Below are 15,302 nucleotides of genomic sequence, written 5' to 3'. Positions count from 1 at the left end.
ACTGTTGGAGAAAACAGCTCCAAACTTCATCCAATTACTTTTTGCGGTGACTTGGATTAACTTTTGATGATGCTATCGAGATTTCTATTTTGGTAGGCCTGCTCCTTTACATTTTGGATTGTTCCTGATCTGTTATTTTTGCAACATTTTCGGACACATTATTTAATATTATTTTTGGAATGATGGATCCGACCCAGCATAACCCACCCGCTGGGCACCAAATTGTCCATGTACGGGGTGACTCCGAGACCGACTTGGAAGCTCTTTTTAACGCTGTTATGAACCCGAAAAATACTATTCTACCCCCCTCTGTACCCATGAGGATGAGGAAGCTGCCAGACTCCTTCTTTAAACCGCCTGAGCCAAAGTTGCACTCCAGACAAGTAAGACCACCCTCACTCAACCCACTAACAATGTCCGACTTTTCCAACTTTATGATTAGGCCTATACGTCGTTGTTTATAAGGCGCATATCAGGCGCATATCACAGTAAGGCCTTATGGGCAAGTGATAAAACAAAATAAAACAATAAATATGATCTAGGATCGTTGAAAGAAGTGATTGAACAAGTAGTAAATCTAGATAAAACAACAACATTATGTTGACTAATTTCACACCACTCAACCAAGTGCACGGCTTATTTGGCCTACTATTGATGCAAGGATGAGAAATGTTTCAGAACAATAATTTAAAGCTATAAGGTTGTAGGCCTATACTACAGTTCTGTGCAGTCTAGCCTACAGAATAACTAATTAAGATTCATTTAACTATATCAGCAGGAATTCTTATTTGTTGTTTGGGCCTAGGCTTCTTATTAAAAGTTTAACGTCTATTCTCGATACTGCTGAGTATTGTTTTACAATGTCACTTAATAGCAATACGTTTAAGAAATATTTTAATAAGTTTAAAAAATGATTGAAGCTCTCGTATTTTCCCTTTTAGTTTATGATCTTTCGTGAGTGTAGGAAACACTGCGCATGCGCGGTCACGGTGGCAAGATATCCGTGGTTTCTGTTTTCAGTGATTCTTTGCTCAAGGCTTGGCCGCCCCAAAAGACGTCTCCCCTGCCCCGATAGTCTGATCGATGTTTTCCTTTTATCTTATTTTGTTTCATAAAGGTAATTAACTAAACGTTTCTTATTACAAGCAACAGATGTCTTTTTATAAGACTGACGTTTTATTTTGAACCTAATTATCTTGAAGTGAGTAACATGATTGAACACTTTTCCATTTTACTACTTTTGTTTTCGACTATATTTTGTTCAGTCTGACCAATGCACTTGATGCAATGAATCACTTCCCTGACTCCTCTCTCTGTCCTGTCCTGTGTGCTCTATCTCTCTACCTAGGCCAGCACAGACGCAGGCACTGCTGGTGCCCTCACCCCCCAGCATGTTCGTGCCCACTCGTCCCCTGCTTCCCTTCAGCTGGGTGCAGTGTCCCCAGGCTCCCTGTCTGGCATGGTCCCAGCAGGGGCCCCCCCTCAGCACCTCCGCCAGTCCTCTTTTGAGATCCCTGATGATATGCCCCTTCCCCCAGGATGGGAGATGGCCAAGACTCCCTCTGGGCAGCGATACTTCCTCAAGTAAGTGTGCTGTCACCGCCACCTATTTATCTACTTTTGGTTTGTTTCTACACACTATTTTTAGTCTTTCTCTAAGATTGAAATAATAATAACACACATTTATCAGTATTTTGTGTTACAGATGTGTACATTAGAGGGGCATTATGTACTTAACAACTATTTAGTTGTTATATCATTTTTGTTCCTTCAGCTGAGGTTTAACTTTTTTCATGTTTTTTTTTCTCCAGAAAAGTGTTCATTTACAGAGCCCTCCATAAGTATTGGAAAGAGGAAGCATTTTGTCTTCTTTTAGCTCTGTTTGGATTTGAAATCAAACAATTACTATGGGGTCCAAGTAGAGATTCTCAGCTTTAATTTAATGTTGTATTTTGTTTCAGATTGGGTTCACCATTTAGAAAGTACAACATTTTTGAAACATACTCCCCCTATTTCAGGGCTACAAAAGTATTGGAAAAAGTCATATAATGTCCAAATAAAGTACCCTATGTTTAGTATTTGGTCGACAATCCTTTGCATGCAATAGCATGCAATGCAATAACTGCCTGAAGTCTGCGACCCATTGACCCCACCAGACGCTGGGTATATTCTCAGGTGATGCTCTGCTAGGCCTGTACTGTAGCACTCCTTCAGTTGTTCAAGATTCAAGATTCAAGATTCAAAGTGTTTATTATCATATGCACAGTAGAAAACATGTTTCCCTGTACAACGAAATTCTTGCTTTGCTGTCCGCAGAATGCCAACCAATGTAAAATATACAATACTAAAGAATATACAATATATATTAAACAAATGTACAAGACAGCAAAATTTAAGGCATAAAATAAAATAGCAGCAATAATAATAATAAAACAGTGCAAATGTAGCAGTGCAATTATGCAAACTGGAAAATTCAGTTATTTGAGGTAGTACGGTTATATTAATCTCCTATGGGTTGTTTAGGAGCCTGATGGCAGTGGGAAAGAAGGAGTTCTTCAGTCTGGTGGTCCTGCATTTAACACTTCTGTACCTCCGGCCTGAGGGTAGAAGTGTGAACAGTCCGTGCTGGGGGTGGGTGGGGTCCTTGAGGATGGAGGCGGCTCTCCTGTGGACTCTGCGGTGGTAGATGCTCTGCAGAGAGGGCAGTGGAGTCCTGGTGATTTTCTCAGCAGTCTTCACCACTCTCTGCAGGCGTCTGCGGTCCATAGCAGTAGTGCTGCCGTACCACACAGTGATACAGCTAGTTAGGATGCTCTCAACAATGCAGCTGTAGAAGTTGCTGAGGATCTTGGGCGACATGCCAAACTTCCTCAGCCTCCTCAGAAAGTACAGCCGCTGTTGGGCCTTGTTAACCAGCTGAGTGGTGTTAAGTGTCCAGATGAGGTCCTCGCTGATGTGGACGCCCAGGTATTTGAAACTGCTCACCCTCTCTACTTCAAGTTCCCGGATGTACAGTGGCCGATGAGGTCCCCTCTTCTTCCTCATGTCCACTATCATCTCCTTCGTCTTGTCCGTATTGAGGGTGAGGTTGTTGTCCTCGCACCATGTTACCAGACTGGCCACCTCCCTCCTGTAAGCCGCTTTGTCCCCGCCAGTGATGCATCCTATCACTGCGGTGTCGTCTGCAAACTTTAGGATGGTGTTGTCCTTGTGGGAGGCGACACAGTCGTGGGTGAACAGGGTGTAGAGGATGGGGCTGAGGACGCATCCCTGTGGAGTGCCAACATTTGTAATAATGCTGGCTGAAGTCCTATTACCAATCCTGACAGACTGGGGCCTGCCAGTCAAAAAGTCTAGGAGCCAGTCACAGAGGGTGGGGTGCAGGCCAAGTGTGGACATTTTGTGGATGAGTCTGTGGGGGATGACTGTATTAAAAGCGGAGCTGTAGTCTACAAAGAGCGTCCTGATGTAGGAGTCTTTGTTTTCCAGGTGGGAGAGGGAATAGTGGAGGACAGCAGCGATAGCGTCTGAGGTGGACCTGTTGGGCCGGTAGGCATACTCCAGGGGGTCTAGGGTGTCCGGCATGCTGCTCTTAATGTGTGCCAGTACCACTCTCTCAAAACACTTCATAATGATTGGAGTGAGTGCTACTGGCCTGTAATCATTCAGGCAGGCAGGTTGGCTCTTCTTGGGAAGGGGGACGATGGTTGTGGTCTTGAAGCAGGAGGGAACAGTGCTGTGACTGAGGGAAAGGTTGAAGATGGAGGTGAGCACATCAGCCAGCTCGTTGGCACATGCTCTGAGAGCCCGCCCAGGGATGTTGTCTGGTCCTGCTGCCTTGCGGGGGTTGATCTTCCTCAGGGCTTTGTTTACCTGGCCTGATGAGATGGTTAGTGGAGGGGAGGGGGGTCGGGTGGTCCCGGTGTGTGTGTGCCTCCTCTCTGTGCTGTGGTTGGAGGTCTCAAAGCGGGTGTAGAAGGTATTTAGGTCGTCCGGCAGGCTGTCTGTGGAGCTGATGGTGTTGGTGGTGGTCCTGTAGTCTGTGATGTGCTGCAGGCCTTGCCACATCCGCCCGGAGTCAGCAGTGGAGTAGAAGCCGTCCAGCTTCTCTCTGTACTGCCTCTTGGCCGCTGTCATGGCTTTTTTCAGTCCATACTTCACAGCTTTGTACTCCGTCTCATTGCCTGATCTAAATGCAAGAGAGCGAGCACGCAGCATGTGGCGTACCTGACTTTGTTGTTTGTTTTGAGGTCTTTTTGCCTAAAATCGTCAGGAAATGAAATGCAAGCTTCTGAACATTGACTTAGCCAGTCAAGAACTTTCCGCTTTTTGGCCCTGAAAAACTCCCTAGTTGCTATGGCAGTATGTTTGGGGTCATTCTCTTACTGTATGATGAAGCGCCATCGAATGAATTGAATGAATTTGGAGGCGTTTGCTTGTACTCGAGCAGATAAGATGTTTCTGTACACTTCAGAATACATTCTGCTGCTGCTGTCAGCAGTAACATAATCAATTAAGGCAAGTTACCCAGTTTTTTCGGGATTGATGTAAAAAGTAACCAAATCATATTATTGTTTTATTTTTTATTGGTGTATTAAAATAGATCCTCTGTTGACTAGTGGGAGGAGCCAATACCACACCCAAGGAAAACAAGTATGTGAGGCATACTTTTCTAACTGCTGTCATACTCAAGAGATGGTCATCATACTTTTTTTATCATATCATACAATTTATCAGTGTTACTTCAAACTCATAGTGTGCAAATACCATATAAAAACACAGGAAAATATTTTTTTTTACTACATGGCCCCTTTAATCAAATCTATCTAGTCTGAGGTCAAGTGTTACTCAGTTGCTTCGACTTAAATCTCCACGCTGAAGGAAATAAAGTTGGACAATAGTCTGCAGAGGTAATATAGACTATACAAGAGTGGTCTGTATGAAAGTCATAGCAACAACTGCAATACACAAATTGCAGGCCATTATCTCCTCTGATCTCTGCTTGGGCTCTATAAACCCTCTCTGCAAAGCAGAGGATTGGTGTGCTTGGCGTCTGTTTCTTGGGCTCAAGTTTCAGGAAACACAATGGTCCACTATAGCTACCCCTGACTGCACAGGAAAGACAGGTCTGCAAAACACATCTTCCAATAGGATGAGTGAATCTCTTTCACATCAATGATCCAAAGTAAACTTGGTAGATAGTGGTTGTACTAGGGGCCAGGAAGGCACAACGGGAGCTCTGTCAGTGAGTGAGTTAAAAGCGGCAACATTTTGGTGGGGAGTTATTTTTAGTACTTTTTATTTTTAGTATTTATTTTTTAGTAGTCTGATTAATATTGTTGGTTTTAAAATCTTTGCTCTTTGCATTATGTTCATTTTCAAATTATACAGCAAAGTTGTACAGTCATAGCCTTATTTTTGTTACAGTATGTGCTTACAAACCTTACTAAATGGGAAACTTTTATAGTTCACTGGCACCACTAACCCACCATGAGGTTTTTAAATGTTGATGTCAACTACGGTTGGTGATTTTCTTATTATTTTTGTTTATTCTTAAACAAAGACTTCCTCCATGATGTTTAGGATGTCTTCGTCTTGCACATATGTTTGTGTTGTCTGGGATTATCAAAATGGAGTCATTTAATTATTGCTGGAATTATTATTTTTTTGCTTTGGAAGGGCATGTATATACACTCACCGGCCACTTCATTAGGTACACCTTGCTAGTACTGGGTTGGACCCCCTTTTGTAGCCCATCTGCTTCAAGGTTCGACGTGTTCATTCAGAGATGGTCTTCTGCATACCTTGGTTGTAATGAGTGGTTATTTGAGTTACCTTTCTACCATCTCGAACCAGTCTGGCCATTCTCCTCTGACCTCTGGCATCAACAAGGCATTTTTGCCCAGAGAACTGCCGCTCACTGGATATTTTCTCTTTTTTTCGGACCATTCTCTGTAAACCCAAGAGATGTCTACATGCCTAAATGCACTGAGTTGCTGCCATGTGATTGACTGATTAGATATTTGCGTTACCGAGCAGTTGAACAGGTGTATCTAATAAAGTGGCCGGTGAGTGTGTGTGTGTGTATATATATATATATATATATATATATATATATATATATATATATATATACATACAGTGGGGGAAATAATTATTTGATCCCCTGCTGATTTTGTTAGTTTGCCCGATTACAAAGAAATGAGCGGTCTATAATTTTTATAGTACTTTTATTTTAACAAATAGAGACAGAATATCAACAAAGAAGTCCAGAAAAAACACATTATATAAAGTTATAAATTCATTTGCATTTGATCGAAGGAAATAAGTATTTGATCCCCTACAAACCAGCAAGAATTCTGGCTCATACAGACCGGTTATATGCCCATGAGGCACACAGATTACTCCTGTCACTTTAAGAAAGTACTCCTAATCTCTGCTTGTTATGGGTATAAAAGACACCTGTCAATAGAATCAATCTCTTCCATTCCAACCTCTCCACCACCATGGGCAAGACCAAAGAACATTCAAAGGACATCAGGGTAAGAGTTGTAGACCTGCACAAGGCTGGAATGGGCGACAAGACCATCAGCAAGAAGCTTGGTGAGAAGGAGACAACTGTTGGTGCAATTATTAGAAAATGGAAGAAATACAAAATAACCATCAATCGCCCTCGGCCTGGAGCTCCATGCAAGATCTCGCCTCGTGGGGTAAGGATGATCATGAGAAGGGTGAGGGATCAGCCCAGAACTACACGGGAGGAGCTTGGTAATGATCTCAAGGCAGCTGGGACCACAGTCACCAAGAAAACCATTGGTAACACACTACACCGTAACGGATTGAAATCCTGCAGTGCCCGCAAGGTCCCCCTGCTCAAGAAGGCACATGTACAGGCCCATCTGAAGTTTGCCAATGAACACTTAAATGATTCAGAGAAGGCTTGGGAGAAGGTGATGTGGTCAGATGAGACCAAAATTGAACTCTTTGGCATAAATTCGACTCTTCGTGTTTGGAGGGAGAGAAATGCTGAATGCTACAATCCCAAGAACACCATCCCCACCGTCAAACACGGAGGTGGAAACATTATGCTTTGGGGTTGTTTCTCTGCTAAGGGTACAGGACGACTTCACTGCATTGAGGGGCCAATGGACGGGGCCATGTACCGTAAGATCTTGGACGAGAACCTCCTTCCCTCAGCCAGAGCACTGAGGATGGGTCGTGGATGGGTCTTCCAGCATGACAATGACTCAAAACATACGCCAAGGCAACAAAGGAGTGGCTCAAGAATAAGCACACTAAGGTCATGGAGTGGCCTAGCTAGTCTCCAGACCTTAATCCTATAGAAAATTTGTGGAGGGAGCTGAAGCTTCGAGTTGCCAAGCAAAAGCCTTGAAACCTTCAGGATTTGGAGAGGATCTGTAAAGAGGAGTGGACCAAAATCCCTCCTGAGATGTGTGCAAACCTGGTGACCAACTACAAGAAACATCTGACTTCTGTGCTTGCCAACAAGGGTTTCTCCACCAAGTACTAAGTCATGTTTTGCTTGGAGATCAAATACTTATTTCCTTCAATCAAATGCAAATTAATTTATAACTTTATATAATATGTTTTTCTGGACTTTTTTTGTTGATATTCTGTGTCTATTTGTTAAAATAAAAGTACCATAAAAATTATAGACCGCTCATTTCTTTGTAATCAGGCAAACTAACAAAATAAGCAGGGGATCAAATAATTATTTCCCACACTGTATGTGTGTGTATATATATATATATATATATATATATATATATATATATATATATATATATATATATATATATATATATATATATAGTAGAGAGACTAAATGCAAAAAAACACATCACTTGACTTTGGCATGCAATTGAAACAAGAAAAAAATAACTTTTGTATGGGGATTACTTAGCCATTTTCCATGTCATACTTTCTATTTAGCTCACCCTGAATATGGAGGCCAGTTCATGTTGACTCTGGACAAACTGACCACTGGGAATCTCTGACTCTGGTCTCTCCTGCTGGTCACTGGGGATTCTGGGTGAAAACAAGAAATAAGCAGATGTCTTTATCCAGAGTGTATACCGCTTATTGGCAGCCTCATAGACCACGATGAGGATTAAACCTCAAACTAACCTTTGACCAGAACGAGGGTAATCAGGATCTGTAAAGAGGAGTGGACCAAAATCCCTCCTGAGATGTGTGCAAACCTGGTGACCAACTATAAGAAACGTCTGACTTCTGTGCTTGCCAGCAAGGGTTTCTCCACCAAGTACTAAGTCATGTTTTGCTTGGGGATCAAATACTTATTTCCTTCGATCAAATGCAAATTAATTTATAACTTTATATAATGTGTTTTTTCTGGACTTCTTTGTTGATATTCTGTCTCTATTTGTTAAAATAAAAGTACCATAAAAATTATAGGCCGCTCATTTCTTTGTAATCGGGCAAACTAACAAAATCAGCAGGGGATCAAATAATTATTTCCCCCACTGTATATAATATATATACACACCGGCCACTTTATTAGGTACATCTTGCTAGTACCGGGTTGGACCCCCTTTTGCCTTCAGAACTGCCTTCATTCTTTGTGGCATAGTTTCAACAAGGTGCTGGAAACATTCCTCAGAGATTTTGGTCCATATTGACATGATAGCATCACGCAGTTGCTGCAGATTCGTCGGCTGCAAGTCCATGATGCGAATCTCCCGTTCCACCACATCCCAAAGGTGCTCTTTTGTATTGAGATCTGGTGACTGTGGAGGCCACTGGAGTACAGTGAACTCATTGTCATGTTCAAGAAGCCAGTTTGAGATGATGTGAGCTTTGTGATGTGAGCTTTGTGGCGCGTTATCCTGCTGGAAGTAGCCATCAGTAGATGGGTACACTGTGGTCATAAAGGGATGGACATGGTCAGCAACAATACTCAGGTAGGCTGTGGTGTTTAAATTCAAGAGGGCAGGTGGTTGCCCGATTGGATGAGGGGGAGAGACATCATCAGGGGAGAGAGGGGAAAGAGATTATAAACCAGGGGTTTAATTGGTACAGGCAGTGGGGTACGTCGAAGTCCCGTCGCTGCAGAAATTTCACGGTGTGAAGTGCTGCCGAAAGCCACCACAAGGTGGTGATGAGCTGTGAAGCATGGGATATGCGTCTTGCACTTACAACTATCCATGTTTGTTTCCATTTGTCAGCGCACATTTCACAACGCGCACAAACAATAACCACCATCGGATTATTTTCATTTTCTGGAAAGTGTTTTAGTTAATTATTTTGATCACTAATGAGCTCACACGTAATGTAATAAATTGTGAATTGTAATCGCTACATCGCGAACGGAGGATGATCTCACAATGGAAGATATACCTGCGTCAGAGCCGAACGGGCAGTTTTACTGTAACGCCGTGTTACGAAGCTAATATACAGTATCAAGGACAGGAAAATATTGTTAAACAAGCAAATCTGGTTACTTTTGACAGGAGAATAACGTAGTGTTTAGTGTGAGTGAAAAGCATGAAATCGGATCTCAGGTTAATAACACAGCTATAGACAGCTTATCAGAGCAGTTTGTAAACAGCTCTGATAAGCGTTGCATATATTTGTCCTGCACTGCAATCTACAGTACAGGCGCCTACTCTGTCACCGCGCACCACTTCGCATTTTGGCTATTTGTCCCGATTCCGCCACCCCAAGCGCGCTCACAAAGCAAGGAGCGTTTAACACTTTAACACTAACATTAACACTTACTCACTCCCACGCCGCTCAAATACTTGGGGGAAGGGACGTACTGTAGGAAGTAAATATCTCGTTATTTTAATGAGGACTAAGCAATGGGACCAAGTCCTATCTACTCTCATAACGTCATCAAGCATTCTCTCACAGTGCAGAGAAGCGGGGTAAATGTTTTAGCTTAATTATATTTTGTGAGGGGGTGCTGCCTGAAATGCTGTGAGGCGGGTGATGATATCTTTGGTTGAACCTTAATTTAGAAATAATTAATGTCTTCATGGACACTTCATGAAATGATGTCAGACATGGAATATACTGTATGTGGCAGTGTGTCCGCGAAACTGCATATTGATTAACTCATCGGATATAATGTTTCTCAGTTGATTCCGCGCATTTCAGCTACACAGACATAAATATGTTCATATGCGCAGAGAAGCGGGGGAAATGTTTAGCGCAGTCTGACATGAATAAGCTCGGCTTTAATCATGCAACGAATTTTCATGGGAGACAGGAGTAAGGTTTTGGGTTTCAGTTGGATAATAATGGATTTATTTTGTTTAGCACTTTTTGGCGGATAGTTTGAAGGGGGAGAGCGTGCTGGATAAATTGTCACACCTTTGTTTGTTAATCGGAAACGATCAAGAAAAATATGATATACAGTGCCCTCCTTATCTGACTGACTGGACAAGTATTGGAAAGAGGAAGCATTTTGTCTTCTTTTAGCTCTATACTCCAACAGTTTGGAGGTTAGGGTTAGATTTTGGATTTGAAATTAAACAATTACTATGGGGTCAAAGTAGAGATTCTCAGCTTGAATTCAATGTTTTTTTTCTTTCAGATTGGGTTTACCATTTAGAAGATTTTTAAAACATACTCCCCCTATTTCAGTATTTAAAGTATTTGAAAAAATCATATAATGTCTAAATAAAGCACTTGTGTTTAGTGTTTGGTAGACAATCATTTGCATGCAATAACTGCCTGAAGTCTGCGACCCATTGACCCCACCAGACGCTGGGTATTTTCTCTGGTGATGCTCTGCCAGGCCTGTAATGCAGCTATCTTCAGTTGTTGTTTGTTTTCAGGTATGTTTGCCTTAAGTTCCCTCTTCAGCAAATGAAATGTGTTACGGGTGGGGGTCGCACTCCCCAGTGCGGTCCCTAGGTGTCTTCCTCCGGCCGTCCACTGTGCCGCCTCAATCACGGACTTGTCACCTCACCTGTGTGTAATTGTCACCGATGCTTTATGTGCTCTCACTTCCCTTCACTCCCTGCTGAGTCTTCACCGTGTGTTCACCGTTTGTTGGTCACTTTGAGAACGTAAGCTAATTGAATATACGAGTACTGTTTTTGGAGACTGTGTTCTCCCCCTTTGTTTTCGAGCTTAAGTCTGTGTTTGTGTCCTGTTTTGTCTGCACTTCATTGCCTCTCCCGCCGGTTGCTGCGTAGCGCAGCATAGCCTTTCCTGCCGGATGCTGCGTGGCGCAGCATTTTTTATTTGTCGTATTTTTCATGAGGCGTGCAGCATATAATGCACTGTCATTGGTTCAAATACACATGAGGTGGGTCTTGTTGATTTAAAAAAAATACTTGACCACCCAAATGTCGTGTGGTTCGCCGAAAATCACGTCAATCAATCAGACATACACTTGCGTTTATTGTAGATTTTATTTCGAGAGCGGCGAAATGGCTACGGCAGAGGAACATTTTGACAGCGAGGGCAGTGACATAGAGTTGGGAGAGATTGAGGAGTTTGAGAGGGAGGAGGAGGTAGAGGATGATTATCTACCCGATGATCCTTTGGATAGAGCGCAGGAGTGGGATTTCGAGACAGACGGAGAGGAGGAGGACGACGACTTTCTCGGATTCCAGGTAGACTGGAAAACCGAGGGTTACCAGCCGCGCAATGCGAAACAGTTCACCCGCAAACCGGGGGTGAAGCAGCCGATCCCCGTGGATGCTAGCCCCCTGGATGTCTTTTCGCGAATTTTTACCGATGAGCTTTGGGACATGTTGGTGACGGAAACGAATCGGTACGCTGAAGCGACGCGCGGTCAGACCCCCACCAACTCCAAGTGGAACCCTGTCTCCAAAACGGAGATGAAGACATTTGTCGGGCTGTGTTTCACCTTCGGCATTTTGAAGCTGCCAGCACGCAGGGATTACTGGAGGCAGACCAAATGGTTGTACCAGACCCACGTCCCCAAGGCCATGGCAAGGGACCGCTTTGACATGATCTGGAGGTAAAGATTTGTGTTCTGTTTTCTTGCGCTCTCTTCCGAGTTCCGTTCTCTTACTTAATACATATAAATAAATACAATGATGGCAATACATGTTAGGCTTAAACTCATTAATCTTATCATATGCATTTTCAGATATCTCCATCTCCAAGATAACATGGACCCTGCCGTGGACAAATCAGACAAGCTCTGGAAGCTCCGGGGGTTCATGGACCTCCTCCTGGTTAGATTCCAGGCACTTTATGAGGTCAATGGCTTCGTGACCGTGGATGAGTCCATGGTAAAGTTCAAGGGACGCCTGGGCTTCCGGCAGTACCTCCCCATGAAGCCGGTGAAGTGGGGAGTAAAGGTGTGGGTCATGGCGGAGAGCAATACAGGCTGTGTCACCAATTTTCAGGTGTACACGGGGGCCATTCAGGGTAAGACGGAGAAAGACCTGGCTCACCGGATAGTCTCAGACCTGGCGACACCTTATTTCGGGTCCAACCTGTCCGTATACATGGACAACTTTTACACCGGTGTGAAGTTGATGGTGGACCTCAAGACCAGGGGGGTGCAAGCTTGTGGAATGGTGCGTGCCAACAGGAAGGACCTCCCCAAGAACAAGGACCTCACAAAGCAGGCTGGCTTGAACAGGCATGAGTTCAAGGTGGCGCAGCGGGATGACTTGACCTTCTGCATCTGGCAGGACACCAAGGCAGTGATGGTCCTCTCCAACTACCATGACCCGACAGCTTATGGGTCAGTGAGGAGGAAGGCCAATGGTCAACGCCAGATGGAGGTTCGGGTGCCAGCATGCCTTGCTGACTATCAGCAATATATGAAGGGGGTAGACCTTCTGGACCAGATGGTGGGCTACTACCAGATCCAACATCGGTCTACAAAGTGGTGGAGGAGGCTGTTCTTTTTCCTTGCTACGGTGGCGTGCTACAATGCCTTTGTGGCTGCCAGGTCTGCAGGAGGAGCCGAGTGGAAGTATAGGAGGGGCGGCTACAAGGACTGGCTGGAGGATCTGACCATGGAGCTAGTTGTCCCCGTCACTGCAAGAAGTGCTCCCCAGGTGCTCCCCACCACCCCAGCTGGAGCTTCTGCTGAGCATGACCTGGTCCAGATTAACAATAAGAGGAAGACCTGTAGGGAGTGTTCTCTGAAGCACTACGGCACCAACGTGAGTCCTGGGTCAACTCTGATGGGGTGCAAGCAGTGTGACGTTCCACTGCACCGCGAGTGCTTCATGCACCACGTCGTTCGATTCAGGATATAGTGAAACTGAGACTGTTCCCAGTTCCACCTCAGGACTTTCCCCACTCCTTCCCCACCCCTCCCCACTCCTTTCCCACCTCTCTCTCATACCAAGGTGCCTTGGTCTGTGTATTGGCATGTTTAAAATGTTATTTGTTATATAAATAAATCTAATAAAATATATTTTTTCTTCCCCTGATTTTGAGGATTTTTAGAAAAATGTGTTGGTATGTTAGTGCTAAGGGAGCATGTTTTAATACAACCTGTGATTCTTACCTTTTAAAATGCAATTTATTTCATGTTTCTATGTGCTACAGAGGCTTAGATATTAAGGTTTTGGTAGACATTGACAATTCTTAGTATTTTTTCGGAAAACCCTCAGGAGATAGGGACATTAATCCTAGAATACCATAGGTTTTGATAGCCGTTTTTAGCAGGCGTTTTAGGAGTAAATGGGTTAAGAAAAGATCCTTTTGTTTGGTACTGCTACCTACTCGTCTGCCTCCCTTTATCTGCACGGCATCTGGGTCTGATTACTATGCCAAAACATTACTGAAATGCATGTTCAATTGTATTTAAATCTGGAGATTGACTTGGCTACTCTAGAACTTTCCACTTTTTGGCCCTGAAAAACTCCCTAGTTGCTATGGCAGTATGTTTGAGGTCATTGTCTTGCTGTATGAAGCGCTGTCCAATGAGATTGGAAGTATTTGCTCGTACTTTAGCAGACAAGATGTTTCTGTACACTTCAGAAGTTTCATCATCAATGAAGACAAGTGAGCCAATTCCAGTGGCAGCCATACACGTCCAAGCCATAACACCCCCTCAATAAGTATTGGAAAGAGGGAGCATTTTGTCTTCTTTTAGCTCTGTACTCCAACAGTTTGGATTTGAAATCAAACAATTACTATGAGATTCTTAGCTTTAATTCAGTGTTTTCTTTTATCAGATTGGTTTCACCATTTAGATAATACAACCCTTTTTATACATAGGGAGACTATTTCAGGGAACCAGTATTATTGGAAAATTGGGTTGACAGGTGTTTCTGGTACGTCAGGTGTGTTCTGTCACATCATTTGTGCAGGCATAAGAAAGCTGTCGATGTCTCGTATTCATTTTAGGCTTTGCGCCTTTGGAGTCTGCTGTTGGTGTCTGTCAACATGAGGACCAAAGGAGGTGTCAATGAAAGTCAAGGAAGTCATTATTAGGCTGAAAAATCTGAAACTTAGCCAAAACATAGCTAAAACCTTAGGCTTGCCAAAATCAACAGTTTGGAACAAGACCTTTTTCCAGCACTCTGCATGCTCTTTTAGGTGCTTTTTTAGCAAACTGTAATCTGGCCCTCTGGTTTCTGTTGCTAACTAGTGGCCTTACACTGTAGTTCTGCTGGTGAAGTATTCTGTTTTGTATATGTTTATGATCATTTCTTTCTGATTTCTCAACCCAATAATGGCTTCCTTGACTTGCACTGACAACTCTTTGGTCTTCAAGTTGACAGACACCAATAACAAACAAAAAGAAAACGTAAAGGCTAGAATCAATACTAGACATTGACAGCTCTCTTATGCCTGCAACAAATGATGTGACGGAACACACTTGACTAACCGGAAACACCTGTCAATTTTCCAATACTGCTGGTTCCCTGAAATAGGGGGACTGTGTATAAAAAGGTTTGTAATTTCTAAATGATGAAACCAATCTTAAAAAATAAAACATTGAATTAAATCTGAGAATATCTACTTTAACCTCATAGTAATTTGACTTCAAATCCAAACTGTTGGAGTATAGAGCTAAAAGAAGACAATGCTCTTTCCAATATTTATGAAGGGCACTGTAGCTGCTCTCAGAACCTCTCTTAGGTAACAGTTGAAGACCTCATTAGAGTGAAAAGATAATTGATGTTATGATGCAGATGTAAGCAACACAAAATGTGTCTTACAGTATCTTTTGTCAGTTATGATAAACTCAGTAACTTTTCCATTTACTGTATGTCTCTATATGCAGTATAAAGGTGACTCTTGATAAAAGTACATTAGTTAATGAAAAGACATAAACAGTGAGGAGTTCAGTCCCACAGACAGTG

General features: G+C 43.1%; 1 protein-coding gene across 1 annotated transcript in view; it reads left to right on the top strand.

Annotated features, from left to right (window-relative positions):
- The window catches only part of LOC310824191 (transcriptional coactivator YAP1-like), a 38,241-nt gene continuing 22,939 nt past the window's right edge, over positions 1–15,302 (top strand). Inside the window, exons 1-2 of the mRNA XM_083697001.1 lie at positions 1–383; positions 1,349–1,584. Of these exons, the coding sequence (XP_083553127.1) occupies positions 180–383; positions 1,349–1,584 (440 nt within the window). The 5' untranslated portion in view covers positions 1–179. The remainder of the gene's footprint in view (positions 384–1,348; positions 1,585–15,302) is intronic.

The sequence above is a fragment of the Argentina silus genome, assembly GCF_951799395.1.
Source record: "Argentina silus genome assembly, chromosome: Y".
Classification (NCBI taxonomy): Eukaryota; Metazoa; Chordata; class Actinopteri; order Argentiniformes; family Argentinidae; genus Argentina; species Argentina silus.
This window is presented reverse-complemented; position numbering and strand designations above follow the sequence as displayed.